The 26,567-nt window shown below is 38.8% G+C and overlaps 2 protein-coding genes across 2 annotated transcripts; one reads left to right on the top strand and one right to left on the bottom strand.

The window, feature by feature from the left end:
* Positions 1 to 328: 328 nt before the first annotated feature.
* Positions 329 to 833, bottom strand: LOC137251658 (uncharacterized). The gene is made up of 2 exons (XM_067786367.1): positions 772 to 833; positions 329 to 699 (listed from the first exon to the last, which is right to left on the bottom strand). Exons 1-2 carry the CDS (start codon positions 781 to 783, stop codon positions 406 to 408), a joined length of 306 nt encoding a protein of 101 aa, XP_067642468.1. The 5' UTR covers positions 784 to 833; the 3' UTR covers positions 329 to 405.
* A 9,046-nt stretch (positions 834 to 9,879) lies between these two features.
* LOC137251659 (cuticle protein 16.5-like) lies at positions 9,880 to 10,595 on the top strand. Its single transcript, XM_067786369.1, has 2 exons — positions 9,880 to 9,982; positions 10,045 to 10,595. Exons 1-2 carry the CDS (start codon positions 9,971 to 9,973, stop codon positions 10,555 to 10,557), a joined length of 525 nt encoding a protein of 174 aa, XP_067642470.1. The 5' UTR covers positions 9,880 to 9,970; the 3' UTR covers positions 10,558 to 10,595.
* The last annotated feature ends 15,972 nt before the right edge of the window (positions 10,596 to 26,567 follow it).

Here is a 26,567-nt window from a genome sequence, read left to right on the forward strand (position 1 = left end):
TATCAGGTGGCCTTTCGATATTGGGTTCTGACGGCACGTTGGAATAATCGAGTGATCTCATGTTTGGCTATTGCCACAACTAGGCGAAAATATTTCGGTTCCGGCTCACATGGATCTTCGAAGGAATTTTTTAGGAAGGCGATTCGTTGATTCGAAACTATATCGTTCCTACGTCACGGTTCGCTAAGTAATTTGAGCTAATGTCACTGTTATCTTATGTGATATCTCAATGGCCGTCCCATTATCCACGTGAACCCCCTCCCCTGCCCGGGCGTATAGTGAATTGTTAACGCATTTAATAAAAAAGTCCAACATTTTTATTTCACGATATTTACTGGAAAACCAATTCATAGGAACGATCACATGGCAACTCAACTTCTGGCATCAGACCAAATACTTAAAGTTTTACAACAAAACAGGAGCAGCTGCGGTGTACTTCAAAGGCGCAACAGGCGCAGAGTACACTGCTGGAGCAAAGCTGGCTGGTACCACCGCAGCACCGTAATTCTGTCGCACATCAATCGAGCTGCTCGAGTAGGCGGCATCCAATGGTAAATTAGTATAAGCTAAAGGAGCAGCGGCATAGGCAGCTGGCAGTGGTGCAACGACGGGAGCAGCAGCCAAAGGTGCGGCGGCGAATGGAGCAAGAAATTGTGGCTTGGCAGCAGCGCAAGCAATGAAAGCGCAAAGAACAATGATCTGCAAAAAGAGGAAACAGGGAAAAAGGAGTAACATTTTTATAACAACAAAAATCTCAATATTTCAACTTACAAATTTGGCCATTTTCCTTATGTTTGATTGGCTTCTCTATTTGTTGCTGTTCTAGATTAGTGCAAATTGCGTTTGTAGTTTATTCAATCGATGTGGAGCGCTTTTATACCCAACAATAAAATTCGATTGAAGTTTAAGAATTCGATTCAGTTCCGTACTTCAGCAATGAAACGTGAGCGGAATTTCGTGCGGAATTATAAGGTGTGAAGTATGTTTGTATGTGCATTTGTGTTAGTAACTACGTAGGTCTGCTCGTAAATGCATAATGGTAAATATTTTGGCAAAAAAATTCACGTGCATATAATTTTGCGCTCTTCATTATTTTTGGTTATTTATGATATGGGCACATCGTGATTGTTAACTAGAAGCATTAGCTTGGATGGGCTGACATAAGGTCAACTTATGGCCGTTGACCTCTGACTGGCCACCACTTCAAATCACCGTAAGATCAATTGGCCTTATGACCTACTAAAATAGTTGTTGTAATTGAACAGTGGCTGACATTTTAATACAGTGGGGTGCGAAACAAAGTAACAGTAGACTATTGCGAAATGAGCAGATTCGCTTCCAAACTCGGTTCCGTTTCCACATCTGGTCACAACTTTGATCCCAGGGCTCGTTCTTGTTTCGATCCCTGTTCCGTATAAGATTTGGGTTTGATTGCAGACTAGGTTCCAAATTATATTTCGGAATGGATACAGGTTTTGGTTGCATTTGCGGTCTCAGCTCGGAAAAGGTTTCAGATGGAGTACGATCTTGATTCAATTCGTTTCAACTGCAGCTTCTGTTTGGTATCGATGTCAGTTCGAGACTGAATTCCAAATTCGAATCAGATTTCGGTCCTACTGCGGTCTGATTTCAGACCGGGTTCGGCCCTGTTTTCTTTGGTTCTTATTTCTGTTTGATTTTAGTCCCAGTTTCGATTCATTATATTGCTTGATGTTGTTGTTTTAGCAATGCTATCCCATAGGCGCGATCACTCACAAATTTTCATCAAGATCCTCCAGCGGAAGTCCAAGGATACTTGCAGTTTCAAGAGGTCAGTGCTTTCTTATGCTAATTTGCTTCAAACGGCTGAATTTTTGTGTACCGTATTTCTTTATAGCACTTGGGGCGATGACTCCTTATGTCCCTGGGAAGGCCTCTCCAACCAGATGTCGGTTAGAATACTCACGTTTTTGAGTACTAAACAGAAACTGTTTGCTTAGCGTTTCGTTTCGTTTCGTTGTTCACCTTTATGGGGAATATTTGCTCACTATTTTTCTATGATTTGCCAGTGACGTAAGAATACATTCTGGCTCTACAAGTCGTTCTGACCTCACTACTTCGATCGGCCTGCAGTTTCCTCCAATGGATCTTTTAAGCTGGACGACCGTATCCAAGACGCGTTGCATACAGGTGGCTGGCAAATTATTTTATAGGTAGCTACGATCGTTTCTTTGTCTAGTCCCCAAGTGCCGCCAACGAGATACATGAGGCATTTTTTACGGCTCTGAACTTTAGGTGGAATCATGCTACGTACTCGCCAAAATGCAAGTCCGTAATTGAAAATCTCAAACAGTATTTTTAGCTGCCGGAGAGTAGGTAGCATAATGCCAACAACGTGGCCGACTTTTGCAACGTGCACGTCGTAAAAAAAGGTCCTATGGCAGCCCTTGTTTAATACTTGGAAGCCACACAAATAATTTGTGGTCCTCCTTTCGAGACCTTTTGAGTGTCTAGCATACTGACGATAGGAGAGATAGTGGGTGATATGAGTTTTCCAGGCTTAAGTAGCGGTACCAATCTCGCCATTTTCCATTTTCAAGGATAACGAAAGAAGACAAAGATTATTTGAAGAATACTGCTTTTCCTTCCTCTTCATCTTTACTTTCATTACCTTTTTATTTACTTTCCTCTTTCCTCCCTCTTTCTCTTTTTATTAACATTAGTAGCGAAAATAATGCCAGCTCTACAAGTCGTTCATCATATAGCACGGGACTTTGAGCGGGGAAGGGAGAAGATGAGATGGCCCTTGGGTTGCTCGGTATAAAAACTCTCTGGAGGACTAAAACCAGCTAGGCCTTTAAGTGCCAACCAATGATGGTCTTATATATATGAATGGACCAAAGAGCAGCAAAAATTTGCTGTCACTTTTCAAGTCATCGATTTTCCTACAAGCCTTATATCGGGTGTAAAGTTTAAGATATAATGAACAATAAGAAAACAAAATGACACCGATTATGTTGTTAGAACAGATGACAAAAGTTGTGCATTTCTTGCTGTCGTACATGTTGTTGTTGTTATAGGTTGCTTTCTTATGCACTCTTTTTATACTCAGCTGAGCAGAGCTCACAGAATATATTAATTTTGTTCGCATAACGGTACCCCATAACGGCATAAACTAACCGAGATAGATATAGACTTCTATATATCAAAATCATCTGCGCGAAAAAAGAAATTCATTTAGCCATGTCCGTCCGTCCGTCTGTCCGTAAACACGATAACTTGAGTAAATTTTGATTAATGAAATTTGGTATGTAAGTTCCTGGGCACTCAGCTCAGATCGCTATTTAAAATGAACGAAATCGGACTATAACCACGCCCACTTTCTCGATATCGAAAAACCGAAATAGTGCGATAATTCATTACCAACGACGGATAAAGGGATGAAACTGGGTAGGTAGGTTCACCTTATGACGCAGAATAGTAAAATGTTGGACAATGGGCGTGGCACCGCCCACTTTTAAAAGAAGGTAATTTAAAAGTTTTGCAAGCTGTAATTTGGCAGCTGAGTATGTAAGTTCCGTTACACCCGAACTTAGCCTTCCTTACTTGCTTATTTTCTTTTTAATATAGACATCGATAGAAATTTTGCGCTCCTACATTGTTCGCTTGTGCCAAAGCATAACAGAAATATCAATGATTACACACACACACATATGAACATTCCCTATCAAACAGCCACCCATAAAATCAAACACCCACCTATATAATCGAGCACTTACACATGCACACACACACACAGCCACACATAAGAAACAATCAAGCATCAAGTATTTGAATGGAGGCAAAAAGTAGGTGACGAATAGTTTCAAAGTTGCAACAAACAGCTGGGCAAACGAGACACTTAGTGTGAGTACTTTCTGTTGCAAAGAATATGAGGAAAATGATGATGATGATGATGATGAAGAGAGCAATTGAGAAAATGTTATAGACCGAGTGAACGGAGTATGTAGGTAAGTGAATTCAAAGATATTTATGAGTCTATGGATGGGTGCATGTGTGTGTGCGTGTGTGGGAGTGTGTGTGTGTGTCTGTGTGCTAAAATAATGATGAAAACTTTTTATATTAATATCAGAAAAATTTACTCAGCGAAATTGATGAGATTATTGTTGTACGTTTCTTGTTGCTTCCACTGTCGATGTGCTTTTATTGTTATTATTGTCATTGGCATTTGTTGCTTTTTATTCATTCTAGCAAACAGCAGCTGTTTTTATACTTTTCGCAATTTCAAGTTGCAAATGTAATTACGCTAAGTGCAAGTAAGACTGTTTTATGTCTCACAATTCCCAGAACATGCCTCATTTTTATGTTATTTTAGTTTTTCAATAAGATTTTGCAACTGGATAAGTTTGTGAGCTAAGAAATATGGCGAAAGAGGTAACACAAAATTAAATACATAACTTATAAAATAAATAAGACTTGCTGAGTTTTCTAGATACATACAAAATAGCCGGGAGCTACAGGAAATCAAATTTTGTTTGCAAACTTTATTTTTTATACCTTTCTATTAAGTCGCTTTCATGTTTGTCCCCTCATTTCCATACGCATTTTTGACTCACGGAAAAGTCTTTTTCGGTAACTTCCCGTTGAGCTAGACACTTATACTTAGAACATAGTTCAGATCTGAGAGATATTACAATGCAAGTGAAAAAAAAAAATCCGCTAGGTGGCGCACGGATCGAGATAATCAGAAAATGAGTTTTAAAATGGAAATTTAGCGATCGACTTTTAGCTTACTTCTCGGTGATCCAGAGACTTGAAACTTAGCACATAGTTTGCGGATCGATGGCACTACAACTCGTGGAAAACAAAATGCCGCCAGGTGGCAGACGAATCGAGATAAACGAAAATCTCTGAAAAAACGCAAGGGTTCTTGCAATCGATTTTTGAGTAACTTCCCGGTGAGCTGGAGATATGCAACTTGAGCAGTAAGTCAGAACCTGGTGATAATGCAATATTTTATTAAAAACATTCAACTAGGTGGCGCATGGATCGAGATATTAGGAAAATTAATTTTAGGTTGGGAATTTTTCAATCCATTTTTAACTAACTTCCCGGTTACCTAGAGACTTGTAACTTAGCACATAGTTCGAGAATCGGTGACAATACAATTTATAGAAAACAAAGTTCCGCTAGGTGGTGTGCTAATTGAGGTAACTACAAATCCCTGACAAACGAGGGGAATTTTGCGATCGATTTTTGAGTAACTTTCCGGTGAGCTAGAGACTTGAAACTTGGGCCGTGGGTCAGAACCCGGTGACAATGCAACATGTGATCAAAAAAAATTCGGTAGGTGGCACGCGGAGCGAGATAGTAAGAAAACAAATTTTAATTTGGGAATCTTTCAATCCATTTTTAACTAACTTCCCGGTGTCCCAGAAACTTGAAACTTGGCACACAAAAAAATCCCGCTAGGTGGCGCATGGATCGAGATATTAGGAAAATTAATTTAAGTTGGGAATTTTTCAATCCATTTTTAACTAACTTCCCGGTTACCTAGAGACTTGTAACTTAGCACATAGTTCGAGAATCGGTGACAATACCATTTATAGAAAACAAAGTTCCGTTTGGTTGCGTGCTAATTGAGGTAACTACAAATCCCTGAAAAACGAGGGGAATTTTGTGATCGATTTTTGAGTAACTTTCCGGTGAGCTAGAGACTTAAAAGTTGGGCCGTGGGTCAGAATGCACGTCCTTGCATACTTTTAGGCGTACGCGACTTTCACCACGATTCTTTTAGACTTTCAGACGTATGCGAATTTCACCACGGTTTTCAGCTGACAACCGAGGTGGAATTCTCTTGTTATGATGCGAGGTAGAATTCTGTTGTTTTCGCCACTGTTGTCAGCGAAATTCCACTAATTCTATTAAATCTTGCTATAATAATAAAATAAAGATAAGAAATTTCACTTAGGAATTACTTAAATTACTAACCAAAGTTGCAATTGCCTTTTTGTAGGCAGTACTAAATAATTGAAAATAAAAAGATGATACAACAATTTTAAGGACTACCTTTATATAAATGTACCAAAAAATAATAGGCAATTTTTCCTTTAATACAGACATAGCCTTGTTGAATTTTGACTAAAAAACTTTAACAAAAGTTCTTGTAAAAGAATTTTGGGATTTAACATTATTAAGGTAGAGCGAAATCTTTCAATTTAAGGCAGACCATGTACTTGGGATTAACTAATTGATTATTTAAAATTTAAACACGCGCTCTACCTTAATAGTTTTAAATCCCAAAATTCTTTTACAAGAACTTTTGTTAAAATTTTTTAGTCAAAATTCAACAAGGCTATGTCTGTATTAAAGGAAAAATTGCTTTCTATTTTTTGGTAAATTTATATAAAGGTAGTCCTTAAAATTTTTTTATCATCTTTTTTTCAATTGAAAGTTACACAGAGATATGAATTCATTATTTAATATATAAATAAATACTTGGCGCGATTTACTGGCGAGGAGGTTTAGGCCGAGCTTATCTTCGAAATTGCATCGTGCAGTTTTTCACATTATTCAAACTGGCTGGATGGGACCTGCAAGGTAGATGAATTTTCACTGAGAAGTTTTTCATGGCAGAAATACATCCGGAGTATTTGCGAAGTCAGTGCCGCGAGGTGACCCGGCTTAGAAAAACTGTATTTTGATTGAAAAAAAAATATATTCCTAAATTTGTATGTTACCATGCCGGGGTGTGAACTCAAGACCTTATGTGTGGCAGGCGGTGCACGCTACCATCAAACCATTACCTAAATTCTTACTCATTCTCCATCTCCCCCTTGTTCTCTTTGCTCTTCCGACTTCCCTCCTACTTCCTCTACTTTTTCTTCCCGAATCCTCTGTTTTCTATTCTCTTTTCTTCCAATGTGGAGATATATCAAGGTTGCCTCTTTCCGTACATTACTTTACTAACGGTGTAGTAAAATAGTACCAAAAATGGCCCTTCCCTATCACTTCAAAATTGATGACCGGATTATGAGGGCCGTAAAATTTTTGTAATTGTACTACTACTACTACTACCTGTCTTGTTTTATTGCTTCATGGTCACACCTAATTTTATTCTCACAGTATCTGTTTTTCTTATTTTGTTGTTTTTGTATCATTTCGTTTTCCTGAATGTTGGGGTCGCTCACATTTCCAGTAGCACAACACAAACCATTAAATTAATAAACCCATTCCTTGACAGAACAGAGTTTATTCGTGGCTCCTATTTGAATGGAATACAGTTGGGCATAATCAATCTGTGGTTCGTTACTGTGAGCTTAACCTTGATTGCGAGCCTAGCCGTTGACATTCATCGTCTCTTTCTTTCATTCCGAAGGCATTCGAAATGCACAGAGTTCGATTCCCTAGCGCAAGCATGTACATTTCCAATATTCTGCTTTTTAAGCCGCTGAAAATGCTCCGTAAACAACTCTTGTGCCCGGACTTGAGAGCATCTAGAACTTTGTTTTTCAAATCGCTGTGAATGCTGAATTATGAACTCTCGCGCAGAGATGGGCGACGTTCGCAAGTTTTGTTCAGCAAGCCTTTGCATACCTCTAATACTTGACTCTCTGGGTGCGATCGCTACGCGTATTCTCTCTGCCTTGCAAGATGATTTTCAATTTCTGATGGAGATTCTCCGTCATGACGTATTTTCTTGTCTTATCCTCGAAACAATTTCTTATTAATACCCACTTTCCCTTCCTCTCTCTCTATTTATTCCATTTCAGCTTTTTATTTATATCATTTTCCCATACGCATTCTTCATCTCACTCTCTTTCACAATATACTTCTAGCTCTGCAGCTCGCACTCTCACTATCAAACCCAAAAATTGGCTTGCCTTTGATTGTAAAATAGTCCTTTCTCCCCTTCTTAACATATCCTTACATTTTCTCTTTCTGTATATTTCTTCTTTCCCTCTCTTTCACCATTTTGTGAGTGTGACAACCACGAGACAGGATGGTCGTAGCGGTATTCTTAACAAATTTCGGTGCATTATTCCACCATCAGGCTGCTACAAACCCCTATTGAGTTATCGCAGCAGTTATAAACAAAGGCCTCGAACCGGGAGCGGGGGGAGTCATGTTGTGCAGAAAAGAGCCCGAAATCAACGGATCTGAAATCTCTCTCGCTCTTCTTAACTGGTTTTTTGTCAGCGCAACTTAAGTTATCGTTTAATTCCATCTAACTGTACGCTGATGTGGTGGTCGAGATGTATCATCCACTAATATGAATCCATAGGAACTTACATAGGAGATTCCAAGAGATGGCTGTTTACAGCTCGGAAGCCTGTATGATAGCCTAATTACATGTACGGCTTGTTTTATGAAGACAACAGAGGAACTTATAAAAAGAGCAAGTGAAGAAATCTTTAGAATTTTGGCACAATCACGGGCCACAAGTCCATTGGTGTTGGAGCCCATTCGATAGCTTTTGCGTGAGTTGTGGCGGGGAGGACTGGAAAGAAATAGTCACAGATCTAGCAAACATTAGGTTTCAAAGTCAAGACAAATACGGAAGGCTTGTCATTTCTTTCCCTTAAGCTCGATGAGTTTCAAAATATGATGAGGTATTGGATTTCCTCGAACCGACATGTTGCTCTACATGTTGTTGCAATGGTTGTATTTAATTATTACTCATGCGCCTAGTCTACCCGTATACAGAAATGAAGAAATCACAAGGGACTCGTTTGCATTGTTGTAATATTTCAATTTACTTCTTTGACGCGAAATCGTATAAACGTTTTGATGGTCAAATGAAGCACGTAAGCTACTTCTTCCTTATGTCCATCTTAAATCGTTTTCATATGAAATGGTTCAGCTTCTAAAGGAAGGAGGAATCACAAGGAGAAGCCAGTTTTAGCATAGGTTAGGTTAGGTTGAACTGGCCGCCACATGAGGACCTCACATAGACTGAGTGACTCCTTAGTGTTACTAGAAGTTTGTTTTAGCGACCAAACTGAAACCCCTACCAAAACCCAAGACCTATGTTATAAAATAACTCCGTCCTCTTGGCAAATACTAGAAGCTTCCTAGGACTCAAGCCACTTGCTGCTTCAAGATCTGACAGCTGTACCACTCCTAATAGCTAGAGTCTTAGCCTGGCAAGCACAGGGCACGAGCACAGAATGTGCTCGATCGTTTTCTCCTCCAACCCGTACTTCCTACATCTGCTATCACTGACCAAGCCTAATTTAAAGGCATGTGACGATAGAAGGCACAGTTTTAGCATAAGCTAACTTAGTCCGAATGCAGTTTCTCTTCAGTTGTACACAATCCTCGGCTAACCAAATCGTTCAACTGGACAGAGTTGCGTGCTTACATATTTCAATGTAATTTAGTCCAAATATTATGAAATTGATTTTACTGCATTCAGGGTTGACTAAACTCATTTCAACCAAATGTTTCGCATTACTAGTCACTCGCTAACTCTATGGGATGGGCTAGAAATAACGCTCACATTAAGCTTACTATAATCACACACATACACGAATATTCGCTCACACATGGTCATCATTCATGCACTAATAAACCCCAAAAGCTCGCACGCGGCCCTAAACCGCTTAACGCATACGACGCAGGCATTTAAAGAAGCCAAAAGGAAAACCCAAAAAGTTCAAAACAACATGACAACAAAAACAATAATAAAATGAAAAAGATTTGCAAGAAATGCGTTTACGTGCCAAGCATTAATAAATGTTCTCCGCAGACCTAATGCGTCGTACTTAGAGCGAGCACAAACAACGAAACCAACAGCAGACCAAACTTTTATCGAGTTGTGCATGGTCAGTGTGGACAAGTTTACATATACAAACTGAAGGTTTTTGACCCAACGAAGAACATGTATAAAATGGCAAAACCGTTAACAAATGGACATCATAACTTAAACGGTCTTCGACGAGGCAACATAATCAAACATTACAAACGCTCATCAAACCAGTCAAACAAAATGTTCAAATACGTAAGTGATTTTCGCACAAGGGACATCTGTTTGGATTATTTTTACATTTAAATCAATTTCAGATCATTGTCGTCTTGTCCGCCATTGCTTGCGCCAACGCCAAACCTGGTGTCTTTCATGCTCCATTAGCAGCCGCACCACTTGCCGTTGCAGCACCAGCGCCGATCATCACCGCCACGAGTAGTCAAGTTGTTGCCAGAACTCATAATGGAATTGCCTATGCGCCTGTTGTAGCTGCTGCTCCCGTAGCTGCACCTTTACGCGCCGCACGTGTACTCGCCCCAGCACCGCTTGCTGCACCATTGGCTGCACCCTTAGCTGCGCCTATTGCTCCCGTCGCCCGCTATGCCGCTGCTGCTCCACTTGCTGCGCCGTTTGCACCCGTTGCGCGTTATGCTGCAGCTCCTCTAGGCGCAGCTCCCCTGGCTGCTGCTACGATTGCCCGCTATGCCGCTGCTCCATTCGGTTACCCAGCGCCTTTGGCTGCTCGTTTTGCGGCTGCGGCAGCACCTTTTGCGTATGCGCCATCTTATGCGGCACCTCTGCGTTATGCAGCTGCACCAGCGGTATGGTAGGAGATTGATAACGGATATTTTTAGCTGATGTTGTTTAAGATGGAGTAGCAATAAAATATATATATAAATAAATGAAATTATCAAAAATTAAGTCTAAAATGATGTAAAAATAAGAGTGGGTCCTGGTGATTTTGCGTCCTTTTTATACTCAGTTGAGCAGAGCTCACAGAGTATATTAACTTTGATTGCATAACGGTTGGTTGTACAGGTATAAAGGAATCGAGATAGATATAGACTTCCATATATCAAAATCGTCAGTATCGAAAAAAAATCGATTGAGCCATGTCCGTCCGTCCGTCCGTCCGTCTGTCCGTTAACACGATAACTTGAGTAAATTTGGTACGTAGGTTCCTGGGCACTCATCTCAGATCGCTATTTAAAATGAACGATATCGGACAATAACCACGCCCACTTTTTCGATATCGAAAATTTCCAAAAATCGAAAAAGTGCGATAATTCATTACCAAATACGCATTAAGCGATGAAACTTGGTAGGTGAGTTGAGCTTATGACGCAGCATAGAAAACTAGTAAAATTTTGGACAATGGGCGTGGCACCGCCCACTTTTAAATGAAGGTAATTTAGAAGTTTTGCAAGCTGTAATTTGGCAGTCGTTGAAGATATCATGATGAAATTTGGCAGGAACGTTACTCTTATTACTTTATGTCTGCTTAATAAACATTAGCAAAATCGGAGAACGACCACGCCCACTTTTTAAAAAAAATTTTTCTTAAATTCAAATTTTAAAAGAAAAGTTCATATCTTTACAGCATATAAGTAAATTATGCCAACATTCAACTCCAGTAATAATATGGTGCAAAAAAATACAAAAATAAAAGAAAATTTCAGAATGGGCATGGCTCCGCCCTTTTTCATTTAATTTGTCTAGGATGCTTTTAATGCCATAAGTCGAACAAAAATTAACCAATCCTTGTGAAATTTGGTAGAGGCTTAGCTTCTAGGACGATAACTGTTTTTTGTGAAAAAGGGCGAAATCGGTTGAAGCCACGCCCAGTTTTTATACACAGCCGACCGTCTGTCCTTCCGCTCGGCCGTTAACACGATAACTTGAGCAAAAATCGATATATCTTTACTAAACTCAGTTCACGTACTTATCTGAACTCACTTTGTATTGGTATAAAAAGTGGCCGAAATCCGACTATGACCACGCCCACTTTTTCCATATCGAAAATTATGAAAAATGTAAAAAATGCCATAATTCTATACCAAATACGAAAAAAATGGATGAAACATGGTAATTGTATTGGTCTATTGACGCAAAATATAACTTTAGAAAAAAACTTGGTAAAATGGGTGTGACACCTACCATATTAAGTAGAAGAAAATGAAAAAGTTTTGCAGGGCGAAATCAAAAGCCCTTGGAATCTTGGAAGGAATACTGTTCGTGGTATTACATATATAAATAAATTAACGGTACCCGACAGATTATGTTCTGGATCACCCTGGTCCACATTTTTGTAGATATCTCGAAAACGCCTTCACATATACAACTAAGGGCCACTCCCTTTTAAAACCCTCATTAATACCTTTAATTTGATACCCATATCGTACAAACACATTCTAGAGTCACCCCTGGTCCACGTTTATGGCGATATCTCGAAAAGGCGTTCACATATAGAACTAAGGCACACTCCTTTTTAAAATACTCATTAACACCTTTCATTTGATACCCATATCGTACAAAAAAATTCTAGAGTCACCCCTAGCCCACCTTTATGGCGATATCTCGAAAAGGCATCCACCTATAGAACTAAGGCCCACTCCCTTTTAAAATACTCATTAACACCTTTCATTTGATACCCATATCGTATAAACAAATTCTAGAGTCACCCCTGGTCCACCTTAATGTAGATATCTCGAAAAAGCATCCACCTATAGAACTAAGGCCCACGCCCTTTTAAAATAATCATTAACAGCTTTCATTTGATACCCATATCGTACAAACAAATTCTAGAGTCACCCCTGGTCCACCTTTATGGCGATATCTCGAAAATGCGTCCACCTATAGAACTAAGGCCCACACCCTTTTAAAATACTCATTAACACCTTTCATTTGATACCCATATCGTACAAACAAATTCTAGAGTCACCCCTGGTCTACCTTTATGGAGATATCTCGAAAAGGCGTCCACCTATAGATCTAAGGCCCACACCCTTTTAAAATACTCATTAGCACCTTTCATTTGATACCCATATTGTACAAACGCATTCTAGAGTCACCCCTGGTCTACGTTTATGGCGATATCCCGAAAAGGCGTCCACCTATAGAACTAAGACCCACGCCCTTTTAAAATAGTTATTAACACCTTTCATTTGATACCCATATCGTATACAAAAGTTCTAGAGTCACCCCTGGCCCACCTTTATGGCGATATCTCGAAAATGCATCCACCTATAGAACTAAGGCCCATTCCCTTTTAAAATACTCATTAACACCTTTCATTTGATACCCATATCGTACAAACAAATTCTAGAGTCACCCCTGGACCACCTTTATGGCGATATCTCGAAAAGGCGTCCACCTATAGAACTAAGGCCTACACCCTTTTAAAATACTCATTAGCACCTTTCATTTGATACCCATATTGTACAAACGCATTCTAGAGTCACCCCTGGTCCACGTTTATGGCGATATCTCGAAAAGGCGTCCACATATAGAACTAAGGCCCACGCCCTCTTAAAATACTCTTTAATACCTTCCATTTGATACACATGTTATACAAACACATTCCAGGGTTACTCTAGGTTCCTTTTACAACATGGTGATTTCCCTTACTTTGTCTCCACAGCTCTCAACTGAGTATGTAATGTTCGGTTACACCCGAACTTAGCCTTCCTTACTTATTATTACTAAGCTAGCTGACCCGACCAACAATGTTCCACCTTAACTGGCTTTCACGCATTATTTTGAAGGGATTTCAAAACGATTTTACAACTCACTCATCCTCCAGGTTTCCAACCATCGTTTCTTTCCTTATCAAGTATGTAAAGGTGACCACTTTCCCCTTACTATTTTCATTCACTTTCTCTCTTTTGATCACACTATCCTTATTACTTTCTTCTTCTTACTTTATAACTGACCGCCCGTCTCTTTCCCTCTTCCCCTTTTCATTTTCCGCCTTCTCTATATCGGCCGTAAAGCTTCAACTCAAATACAAAAACTGAGATTTTTAAGCCCTTCCTTGTTTTCGGAAAGATTTTTTTGTCTTGAAAATAAATTTCTATGGCCAAACATAGTTCCCATTTTGGGCTTTCCTTTCCTCCTTTTACTTCTTCTTCTTAGCCTTCTTTCTCTTTTTTTCCTTCTTAATCTCTTGCTTTCCTTAATCATAATGCCAATTGTATCTACTCAAATCACGAATAAAGTTAAGAAAATTTTTTGACATTAAAGAGCTACTTTGTTCGTTAACTAACACCTCTATTCCGAAAGCGTCATACCTCAACCTCCCAAGCGAAGTCTAGGCAAACTCAAAAGAACTCCTAAGCTGTCATATGCTCACGAAAACTGAAGGAATAGATTGAGTCATTATGTCTCCTTATCGTATTCATGGGATCTAAAGAGATCCCGTAATGTTTAAACTCTAAGCAGGCATAAAATTTCCACATTTGTAGGAGGATCAGCTGGGTACTGCCTCATTGGTAGGCATGCAGAAAAGCTAGACATGCCCTATCGTTGATGTCACTGCAGTTGTAAAGAGGAACAAAGAGTGAATGAAAAGAGGTGCAACTGACTGACCGTAAGTGCTGCCACACAGTGCGGCCTGAGAGCTCCTTTCCTGGATAATTCGTGGAGTAAGATTAAAGATTTGATAGCCTCAGGTCCTCGAAATCGTTCAAAGAGGAGAGGTAATATTGTATTTTTGTGGTATCATAACGAGTTTCCTGACACTGGGCTATGTGCGCCGCCGCGTCAATCATGCCTAAAACGCGCCAAGTATTTATTTATTTTTACTTTTCATCTCTTGAATATTGCACAGTCACGACATTCCTAAATATTGATAAAGTTTCGAACCAATGTAGAACACTCTGTGATCTGCCACCCCGACAAGACTCTTATCCTTTAGCAACATAACTTTGCCAAACCTTACATTATCGAACCAGTTTTTAAGTCTTTAGAGAAATAGCCTTCCCCTTTACCGCCTACATATCAGCCACAAACTTAGATACGTGCCCACCTTTATTAACATTTGTTCTCCGCAACATAGCAATGAGAAAATCGAATACTAGCTCTTTCAGCTTTCATTCCTTTCTCTCTTTGCCTTAACTTCGCCCCCCTCTCTCCTTTACGCTGCTTCTATTTTTATGTCTCTCCCTCGCTCCTAGCATCCTCATCCATCTTCTTAACCTGCCATCCACCTAGCACTCTATCTCACATACTACGAATCTCCTTGTAATTTTCTCTGCGGCTCGGTACGTTTTGTGCTCATGCCCTGCGCTTGTCCCCAGCTCCAGCTATAAGTAGTGATACAGGTATAACATCTAGGAGCAGCAAGTGGCATAGGTCCTAGGAAGCTTCTAGTATTTGCCAAGAGACCGAGTTATTCTACAACATAGGTCCTGGTTTTTGATGGGGTTTTTCAGTTTGGTCGTTAGCAAACCTATGGTACCACTATGGAATTATTCAGTCTATATGAGGTCCTCACTGATCGGCTAGCTCAACGTAATCTAACTTAACTTTACCTCTTCCGGGCCCTGCCTATTAGTTTTAGTTTCTCCCATATTTCACTACTGATGTCCCTTCATACATTCTTCTTGTGGTTGTTGTATTAACGACAAAGACACTCCTCGAAGGTTTTTGTGGAGTGTTATCGATGTTGCTGGTCTTTTGCCGGATATAGATCCGATACGTTCCGGTAGCAAAGCACCATTAAGGTACAAGCCCGACCATCTCGGGAACATTACATTTTTCTTCCTGCTTTTATGCATTTTACTACAGCCTATTTTATTTATCCTCTCGCACGCTCTTTTTGTTTTTCCTTTTATTTTCTGAAGCTCCCTTGCCTGCTTTTTCTTCTTTTACTACAATCTACCCTTGCAAGCATGCTAGTTTCATATACTCATATATATACAAATCATAGAATTATCTGCGTACCGGTCTCCAGTGTGATTGGCCTTGAGAGGCTAAAGTTTCAACTGTAATAGGCTTATGAGTCTAAAGATATGCCTTTTAAAGCTTTTGCGCCTATGGGCGGTACCACATCCTTTCCCAAAAATATTGCAGATCACCTATTTGTTTATCACAGCATGTTACTGTAAAATTTCGAAGGGTTTACCCTTTCAACAACTCCCAAAAGGTAGACTACCAATTATTTCAACGGTCGGCTGACATCGGTCCAGTTCCGAAACGTTACATCAAAACCAAGAAGAACTTTACAAAGGGTGCTGCAGCGTAGTGCACTATCACCACATTTGTTTAATTATTACATATTGAAGCTCCGTTCGTTACCCGAGGGAGTTACCATGCCATTGCCTTTATAAGGCAACAATTCCTTTCTCTCCCATTGATGACTTTTGCTGCGAAATTAACAACTGCCAAGCCTGACACTCTCACCGACCAAGCCCTCGGCGGCCTTATTTACAACGTGAACAAAGCAATTTTAGGTACTACTGGACATCCAGGTCAATGGTATTACCTTATTAACTGTCTGGCACCTAAAAATACTGCGAGTGACGTTCAACAATAATCCGCATTCAGGCGAATATGCAGCCGCAATAAGTTCAGAGCCGTAATACAATCCTCAAGTCCCCCGCTGACAACACTTGGGGTAAAGACAAAGAAACGCTCATAGCTACCTATAAATGAGTCAGCCAGCCGTTTGTGTAGCACGCGTCTCCAAACATAAAAAAAATACACCGGAAGAAGCTCTGTCAAAACATCGCAGGTCTGTCAAAACATCGCAGGTCTGTCAAAACATCGCGCTTATAACTGCAATGGAATGGCTGTTGATATAGCAAGAACATAATTTACACAATGAGGCGGGAATACGAATCATAAAGGAGTGAAACGTTGTGTTGAACAAACAGTTTTCATTAAATACTTAGAAGCCTGGGCATCTTAATAAATAACTTACTGATGAGACCTCACCTCCCTGGTATATAACTAGTTATCTCCGCAAGCATAATAATAAAACCCGGTACATAAGAATTCAGCCATTTCAGGCAAAAATTCAAAGTCTTATGCCGATAAATGCCCGGCGAACCACGTTCTAATTGTTCAATACCTCAAACTCGCAATCAGTGCACGGACTTTTAAAAAGAGAATGTTGGTAGACGAAAAATTAAAATAGTGATAGAAGTTGGAAGATTTTTTTGTTTTTTTCAAGAAAACAATAGCTACATTTTATATTTGTACAAAACAATTCATATTTTATTGTAAAACAAATAAAGCACATTTCACGGAAATAACACTTAAAAAAAAATGTAAACAAAACAAAAAAAGTCATGTAAATTTGTATATACATAGCTAATGTCTATATCATACTTGACGTCTCAATATAACAACAATTTTCCAATATACCAGTATTTTTCTGCCACAAAATAACCGACTTTGGCATGTTATCGTTTACTTAAATTTTTTTTTTTATTTTCGTTCAAAATTATTCATAAAAAACTGATGAAAATATAGCAGGAAAATATTTGCGAGCTCATTTATTACATTTCTTTCATAAACAAATTTATTTCTTGTTTGAATTTGTGCACAAATTTTTCAAAATAAGAACCGAATTTCAAAAAAAAAAAATTGTCAGAAAAAAACAAAAGAAAAATCTAGTTCCATATGAGTGTTATTAAACACAAGGAACAAAATCACCTTCTACAAAGTAAAATCTTAATATATAAAAAACACGTGTCACACAATTGAGGTCAATGGACTCCTAAACTACTGAACCGATTTTGAATTTGTTTTGCACCCCGTGTGTAGTTTGATCTAACTTGAAATATAGGATAGGTGACTGGGTGACTAGGGTCTCGAGATATAGGCCAAAACATGGACCCGGGTACCCCTAGAGTGTGTATATAGAATATGGATATCAAATGAAAGCTGTTGATGAGTGCTTTTGTAGAGGGTAATTTTCATACCCCTGGGTGACTGGGGTCTCGAGATATAGGCCAAAATGTGGACCCGGGTATCTTAGAATGTGTTTATAGAATGTGGATATCAAATGAAAGCTGTTGATGAGTGCTTTAGTAGAGGGTAATTTTCATACCCCTGGGTTACTATGGTCTCGAAATATAGGCCAAAACGTGGACCCGGGTACCCCTAGAATGTGTTTATAGAATATGGATATCAAATGAAGAGAAAAGGGAAAAGAGAGAAGGAGAAGGAGATTGAGAAAGAGATAGAATGAGACGAAGATGGAGATAGATGAAGCGAAAAAGACGGAGGGAGGAGTGAATAAAAGGATTAGGAAAAAGTGAAGAGGGGGGAGGGCAGAGTCAGACAGAAAAAGCTTATTAAAATGTATGCAGATTGGCCAAATTTAGGGCAGGACAACGCCTGCCGGGTCTTCTAGTCTTTTATAAAATCTTATTAATTTAATTGGAGGCTGAAATAAAGTCCGTCCGACAAAATACTCTTTGCTATATTATTATATATATTATATATATATATTTGATTGGAAATGCTTGAAATTTTTAATCCATGACGCTTGGCGTGTGAGGTAATATTGCTAAGGAGAACATTTATTCACTCAAATTTTCTTTTAGAAGACTCTTTTCAGTTCCCAATTTTATCCATCCTTTAAGAATATCGTCGGAAAATAACTTTTCTATTACTTCCTTATCATATAAGATTAATGATCGCCATTCGTTGTTAAGAAATTCCATGGATGTCTTGTGAAATGGAAAAGCTTTAGGTGAGGGAAAATCATTGTCATTTGACTAGAATTAATATTTTTTTCATCAACATTTTCCAAAAGGTGTAACTTTTCGTCTACGAAATTGAATCGTTTCCTAATTTCCTTACAAAGGCAAATGTTGGTAGATTCCTCGGCTTTGGTGGTAGAAAATGAAAATGGGCTAAAAAGTTGGTAGATCTACCAATAAAGTGGTAAAGTCCGTGCACTGCTCGCAATAGAAGAAAGCAGACTTCATATGGAGACGCGCGCGACTCTGTCATAACTTCGATCTGGCTGCTACCAACCATCTTTTCAATTGCAATGTGGAACCAACTCCTCTAACGCCAATTTCTCATTGATTAAACCATTTTGAAACTGTCTTGAAGAATATCTTAATAATAAAATTTGTATATACATATTTTTTCTGAACTTCATGATTGAAAAAATGTGGGTATGTGAAAAAATAAGATTTTTGATGAAAAGTAAAAATTTAACAAGTATAAAATTCATGATTAAATCAACAAATATAGTCAGAAAAGATTCAGAAAACTGAATTAAAAATGATTATAACTTTATGATCACCTAAAGTAAACACATTTGATTCAAATATGATTCCAAAATGTGATTGAAAAACTATATTCAGTTTTTGATCATCAAAAGTATACATATTTGATTATTTCTTTTGTTCAATTGTATGATAACTCATTATTTAGTCAGAAAGAGTAATCAAATTGTATTTATATGAAGGGAAATTCAAAATTTAATCATCTAAATGCTGAGTGGGTAGGAAGTACCCCATATTAATTTATGTTTTATTCCTATGAAAAATATGATACGACTTAACAGTCTGTTTAAGGCCCTCATTCTCTTCTACAAAACGAACGTTCGTTTCGGCTCAGAGCCGAATTGCTAGTATATTTGCAAATCGTTCATCTGAGCTATCCTTATCAGTACAGAATGACGGCTTAAAGTTGTTAAGTTAATCATCGTTGCCACACCCACTCTCCTAAGATCATACATATGACCTATGTTTGATTTCACAATAACTTCAAAATGTCTATTACTTCCTAGAATATTTAATTCAAAAAATTGCGTACATTCAAAGAAATATTTTAGAACAAATTCCCTCACAAATTTAACTTGTTTTTTCTTTTGCAATTTTTACTGCTGGCATCAAATGTCTTTTCACCAACCTATTTATTCTACAAATAACTGCAATAAATTGTTGCCACGTAAAATTCGCACACACTTACATACACACTTACACACGCACACGCGTTAAACACAGAGTATAAACCTTAATGCACCAAATCTAGCTTTTTCCCCCTAACTACAACTAAAATATGGCATATTTTTATACTCAGCTGAGCAGATCTCACAGATTATATTAATTTTGTTCGCATAATGGTACCCGGTAACGGCAAAAACTAATTGAGATAGATATGAACTTCTATATATCAAAATGATCTGGGCGAAAAAAGAAATTCATTTAGCCAAGTCCGTCCGTCCGTCTGTCTGTCCGTGAACACGATTACTTTAGTAAATTTTGAGGTATCATAATGAAATTTGGTATGTAGGTTCCTGGGCACTCAGATCGCTATTAAAAATGAATGAAATCGAACTATAACCACACCCACTTTTTCGATATCGAAAATTTCGAAAAACAGAAAAATTGGGATAATTCATTACCAAAGACAGATAAAGCGATGAAACTTGGTAGATGGGTTGAACTTTTGACGCAGAATAGAAAATTAGTAAAAGTTTTGGCAATGGGCGTGGCACCGCCCACTTTTAAAAGAAGGTGGTTTAAAAGTATTGCAGGCTGCAATTTGGCAAAATCGGATGACGAACACGCCCACTTTTTAAAACAAAAATTTTTAAAGTCAAATTTTAACAAATAATTTTATATCTTTACAGTATATAAGTAAATTATGTCAACATTCATCTACAGTAATCATATGGTGCAACAAAACACAAAAATAAAATAAAATTTCAAAATGGGCGAGGCTTCGCCCTTCTTTTATTTAATTTGTCTAGAATACTTTTAATGCACAAACAAAAATTTACCAATCCTTGTAAAATTTGGTAAGGGCATAGCTTATATGACGATAACTGTTTTCTGTGTAAATGGGCGAAATCGGTTGAAGCCACGCCCAGCTTTTATTAACAGTCGGCCGTCTGGCCTTCCGCTCAGTACGATAACTTGAGCAAAAATCGATATATCTTTGCTAGACTTAGTTCACGTACTTATGTGAAATCACTTTATCTTGGTAATAAAAATGGGCGTATTCCGACTATGACCACGCCCACTTTTTCGGTATCGAAAATTTCGAAAAATAAAAAAAAAATGCCATAATTCTATACCAAATACGAAAAAAGGGACGAAACATGGTGATTGGATTGGTTTTTTCACGCAAAATATAACGTTAGAAAAAACTTTGTAAAATGGGTGTGACACCTACCATATTAAGTAGAAAAAAATGAAAAAGTTCTGCAGAGCGAAATCAAAAGCCCTTGGAATACTACTTAGGGCTACCTTTAAAATACTCATTAACACCTTTCATATCGTACAAAGACATTATAGAGTCATACCTGGTCCACCATTATGGCGATATCTCGAAAAGGCGTCCACCTATTGAACTATGGCCCACTCCCTTATAAAAAATACTCTTTAATACCTTCCATTTGATACCCATGACATACAAATACATTCCAGGAGGGTTACCCTAGGTTCATTTTCCTTCATGGTTATTTTCCCATATGTATTTTGTCTGCAAAACTCTCAGCTGAGTATGTAATGTTCGGTTACACCCGAATTTAGCCTTCCTTACTTGTTCTCTTTCGCAGTGGAGTGGAGTTGAGCAACCTGTGCTGAGGACTTAAAAAAGTACATAAAATAATCTACTACTACATTCGTACAAAAGTAACTGCCTTCAAATCTTCTCAGGTATTCTGTGAAACGCTTCGAATAAAAATGGAAATGGAAAAGATGCTGCCAAGCAACAGCGCGAAGTAAGGTGTGCACAATAGCAAAAACAACAAGGTAACTTTGTGTATATGTATGTACCCCTACAGATGCATACACAAACACACACACTCACACAAACACTTATAAATTCATATTTTCTTTATAGTTTTTGTTGTAGCAGCTTAACTGCGCTCGCTCACTATGCTCTTTTGTACTTTTAAGCATTCAACTTGCACGAGCAACTTGTACATAATCCATAATGTACGGTAGATTTTCCTGAAATCCTTTCTCCACGCTCCACTTCGTGCAATTTCCTTCACTGCTTTTGCTTTACGTACTTTGCACTTCTGTCTCCCATTCTAACTGCTGACTGACTTCACACTCCATGCCACGTTTCCGAAGTCATTTGTTTGTGCTTAATGGTGCCTCCTGGAAAGATATTTTGTGTAGGTGTGCGTGTGTGTATGTGCGCATTGGCTAGAATGTTCCCGATACAAAAATCTACTCGACTTATTTGCTAACACCACCTGCCACAGATTTGTGTGAGTGTATAAGAAATTGTGATGTGCGATTTCGAGAACTTAAGGAACCGGGTATTTTGAGGCTATCTTTGAGTTGTACTGAGTATTTGAACGGGCTTATTTTCTGGTAGGTAGATTAATATTAATTTGGGTTATTGCATCAGTAGGACAGGTACTTTGTCGGCGGTGGAAGGTATTAGCGTAACTCCATAGCGCCCGATTTAGAGGCTGGGCGGTTTACAAGCTAGCATTTACGCCGCAACGCTTTTGGAAAACGGTGCCTTTTGGATGATTTGAAACGAAGGGGTATATTTGGCTGTGTTTTGAGGGAGCATTTGCGATACCTGAGCGCTCTCGGTCCTGGAAAGCGGAAAGTTTACTCGTTTAGATAATGATGTGCAAGCGCGGACAAATGAATAGAGTTGAGAAAAGAGTGATTCGAAGAAGGGAAGGTATTGTCCAGCACTTGCAAGCCGTATTCGCCCCATCCAATCGTGAGTGCTTGGCATAAGTCCGTGAGACAAACTGACAAGAACATTGGTGCACGCAATTCCCGATGACTCCCGAAATGAGACAATTGAAAACCATTGTCGGGAAGAAGAGGCAGTGATAAAATGGAGCAACCCTAATTTTAAAAGATGGAAGTGAAAGGAAAAACGCCACAGCTTCCGAACCGTGACAATTTTGAGCGCAAAAATTTATAGCATCGCTGCTTCTACAATCCAGTTGTCAACCCCATCTGAATCTAGTTGCAAGTACGATTATAGCATAAGCATATTAAGCAAATGAGCGAATTGGTGGAGGTAGACTCACCAAAAAGGTTCATATCAAATCGTTCTTAGGATCTTCGGTTTAGTACCTTAATGTAACTAATAGCCTGAATGTACTGGATCTATATCCGGCAAACGACCATCAAAGCAGATGACGCTCCACAAAACCAAGGGGAAGCACCAGCTTACTCAGCATCCCCGAGTAAGCTGGAAGGAATGAAGGAAAACTTCAGATGAACGAAGTGTCGAAGTACCCCCTGACAGTGCCGCTAATAGATCGCAGCAATTCTTATTTACAGGCGTCTACCGAAAGATACTGCTTAATATATTGACGAGCCAAATACATCCCACGTGTTAAAGGGGTTAGAATATTTCAGGGATGAGGCTTGTCTGTCGTAAGAGGCTAGTGCAGGTTCAAAGGTTGGTAAAAAACTTCTTCCACTCGCTGTCGGGTAAGTATCAGACTGAACAACAACTACAACTAACCAAATACAAGTCTAACATCCTTCGATTACGCAAGAAGGTAAAATGAGGTTAAGATGAGAAGGTGCAACAATAAGACGACCTTGAAATAGCTACCGGGAGATGTTCCGAACCCCCAAAAGCAAGGCTCAATCGCATGACTTTGGGTGCTGATTCTTATGATACCAAAAGTTGATGTATGTGTGCAACTTACAATGAAGTACGAGGAGCGTCAGTACTTCTTCCTCCAAATAAACAAGAAGTTGGAGGAAATGTTGTACCCAGAGATTGCGAAGAATTCTTGGAACAGTAATCACAATACGCTGAATGAAGGACAGGCAGATAGAGATTGCGGCCCAAAACTGGGCATAGGCGCAATGGTGGTGATATTAGAGGCTAAAAAAAAAGCAGGTTCTCAAATCAAGCAGGAAAGGCGCTGATGCCAGTAGAGCACCCCACTGTCTGCCATTGTTGGGTCTCCGGGCACAGCAATATTGTGATGGCTACGAAAGGTCCTGTAATCGATTAAAATGAGGCGGGCAGCTCCATAAGACTACAGCTGGCTTATACCCTGTGGAAAATCGAGGACTACATTGCCCTAACTTTATGTGGAACATCTGGCAAGATTGCGAGGACTCCAGGTTCATACTTGGATAAGAAAGAAATGAGCTTTCCTCTGAAATTAAACAAATCTGCAGTGAAAGTATAGGTTGCTGCCTATTTCCCCAAAGAAAGCTCGATTAAATTCCCATTTTATCTGGCGATGTCCAGGACTGAAAACAAAAAGATTCAAGTTTCTGGGCACACGGGTTTTCGACAATCTAGCAATGGAAAGAAAATTGCATAGTAGCCTCCACCTAAGTTCGTTTGCGAAAGCAAGTGGATCGTTAAAGACTAGCTAGGAGATATCTGGTTGGGCAAACATGCTCCCACCTTGCACTCACCACGCGCATTTAGAATGTGCGAAAATTTGTCCAAGTGGAAGTGTGCACGTCTTCTCAACTTAGCATGGCCCAGCCCGATCTCGAAGGTACATAGGACAATCGATGACACATAAATATCTTTGGCAGCTGGTGCTGGAAAACTTTTGCTACTACTACACCTACAAAAACACACTGTATTTTTTAGGGATCCTTTGCGGGGACTTTCGGAACCATCCCTCTCAATCTGTTTCGAGCTTCGCGTACATTCAAACAGAATTCCCCTTCCTTCAGACCGGAAGACTTTTGCTACTACTGTACGCGCAAAACGTTACATAAAATCTTTTTCTGGAATACTTTGGGATTCCGATCCTCTCGAACTGTTTCTTGTTTTTTTTTTTATAATCGAGCATTCATTGAATTTGACCCTGTTTTCGGGTACTTTCGAACTGGATTTCTCTTCCTTCCCAATCGTTTTTCATTTCTACGAACCCATAGCTCTTTAAAATACCGGATGCTCCGAATATCATTCGGCGGCTCTATGCCACACTAACATTAGTATGTATGTGTATAGGTAAAAGCCGCCGCCTTCTTTTTCTACTTGACTGGAGGAGCATAGCATTTATTGTTGCAATCGCCGGAGCTTACTTAAGTCGAGGAAAATACCGCCTCAAGTGCAAGTGACTGCGAGAAAAATGTTTTACTGACTTGGCTTTAAATAAATTACACGAATAGAAAGTAGACAAGTTAGGCAGCATGTACAATGCATTTACATGTATTTTGTTTATGTGTATGTTTGTGTTTATGTATATATGTATGAATTTATGTATTCAAAAGTAGGTACCCTAGGGAGGCACTCAATTTCACTTTTCTAAATTGATCTACGATTTTGGCTTAGGTTTAAACGACTTGTGATTAGCTGGCCAGAAGAACTACTCACGAGCTCCTTGTCAGTATAGATTTCGTCGATTTCTCGTTGAGTCGGATTCTAATCTGCTTGGCAGGATATTCCTCATCAAGCATTTGTCCAATCTCCCTTGAATTATTAAAATGTTTAGATTTATTCTCGCAATAACATCACAGTTGAGATGGATGTGTTGTACAATCCCATCTGCGTTGTCGCAGAACCGACACATGTTACTGACACAGATTACCAGCTTGCGCGTGTGACTTTTGAGTCTGAAATGACTTGTAAGTATCCATGGTAACATTCTTAATTTACTTTTGGAGAGCTTTATAGTATCACTGTATCGTTTAGTGTTGTATCCCCCTAGCAATATGTTTGCCTTTCTCATCTTGTTTGGTTCCAGTGTTGGTTCTTCATTTATGCCTCTTCCATTGTAAGCTGATCTTTTATAGTGTTAGATTCTATAACTTTAAAAAGTTCTTATGGGCCTTGCAGTTCTTATAGGTTATCAAAGAAACCCTAAAAATCAAAGTCGAAAAAAAATCAAAAAAATTAAATTTCGCAGGCTCGAAAATTATTTTTTTGGGTATACGTAGTGGAACTTTTTTTCCTGAGCCCAAATCCTATCGAATAATCGATGGCGTGATATCGGTTTTTAAATCGACCCAGTCTAATTGATAAGCTTCAAATTTCAACAATTAGTCAAGTTTCATCCGTTAATGAACTATCCCGTTTTGTGCATTATTCGAATTTTTCGATATCGAAAGTAGGTATGCTTACGGCACGATTTTGCAATAGCAGTCTATTATGAATCTAAACAAACCTATACCGAATTCGGTGAAGATATCTCTTCAATGCCTAAGTAATCATTTTAATAAATGGGCGTGTTAACGGAAGTCTATATCTATCTCGATTCCCTTATACCATTATAGCCTATGTTAAGAGAACAGCTGGGAATAGAAAAATACCACCCGAATGAGCTTACGCAAATACATACACACAAATAAGTATGTCTGTGTGTATGTATGCATGTAGTGCGCATAAATTGTACACGTTACCGTTGTATATAAGGACATTAGCGAAAACGGTACTGGATGCGGATGTTAATCTCATTTTGCGAGTCCCTCAACGTCCGTACATTCTAAAATATTTATTGGCGGAATAAGAGAATTTTCATAAAAGTCGGAAAGCAGAAGCACTTGCAAATATCATAAATATACACATACATACATACGTACATGAAAATATCCTTATAATAATTTAAATCGCAAAAGTAGATGCAAATGTATTTCATATTAAATAACAGAATATGTATAAGGTTTCTTGAGACCTACTTAATTCACGATATTGCTTGTGTAGTATTAAGTTGAACTGGCCGCTGAGTGAATTGAATGTGTCCATAGCGTGGATTGAGCTGTGTAGAATACGTCAATGAAGATCCTGGAGGAGAGTACCGAAGAAGCGTAGGTCACAGATGGATACACACTTGCTGAATTCGGAAGCCGAGCAGGTATAGACGATAAAACTAAAATGTTGAGCCTCTAAGCGGGTTCACAGTTTTTCTAATCCTCTCTGTTTTGAAACCGAAATCTATAGTTTGTTTCCT

Source organism: Eurosta solidaginis, chromosome 5 (assembly GCF_040869045.1).
Source record: "Eurosta solidaginis isolate ZX-2024a chromosome 5, ASM4086904v1, whole genome shotgun sequence".
Classification (NCBI taxonomy): Eukaryota; Metazoa; Arthropoda; class Insecta; order Diptera; family Tephritidae; genus Eurosta; species Eurosta solidaginis.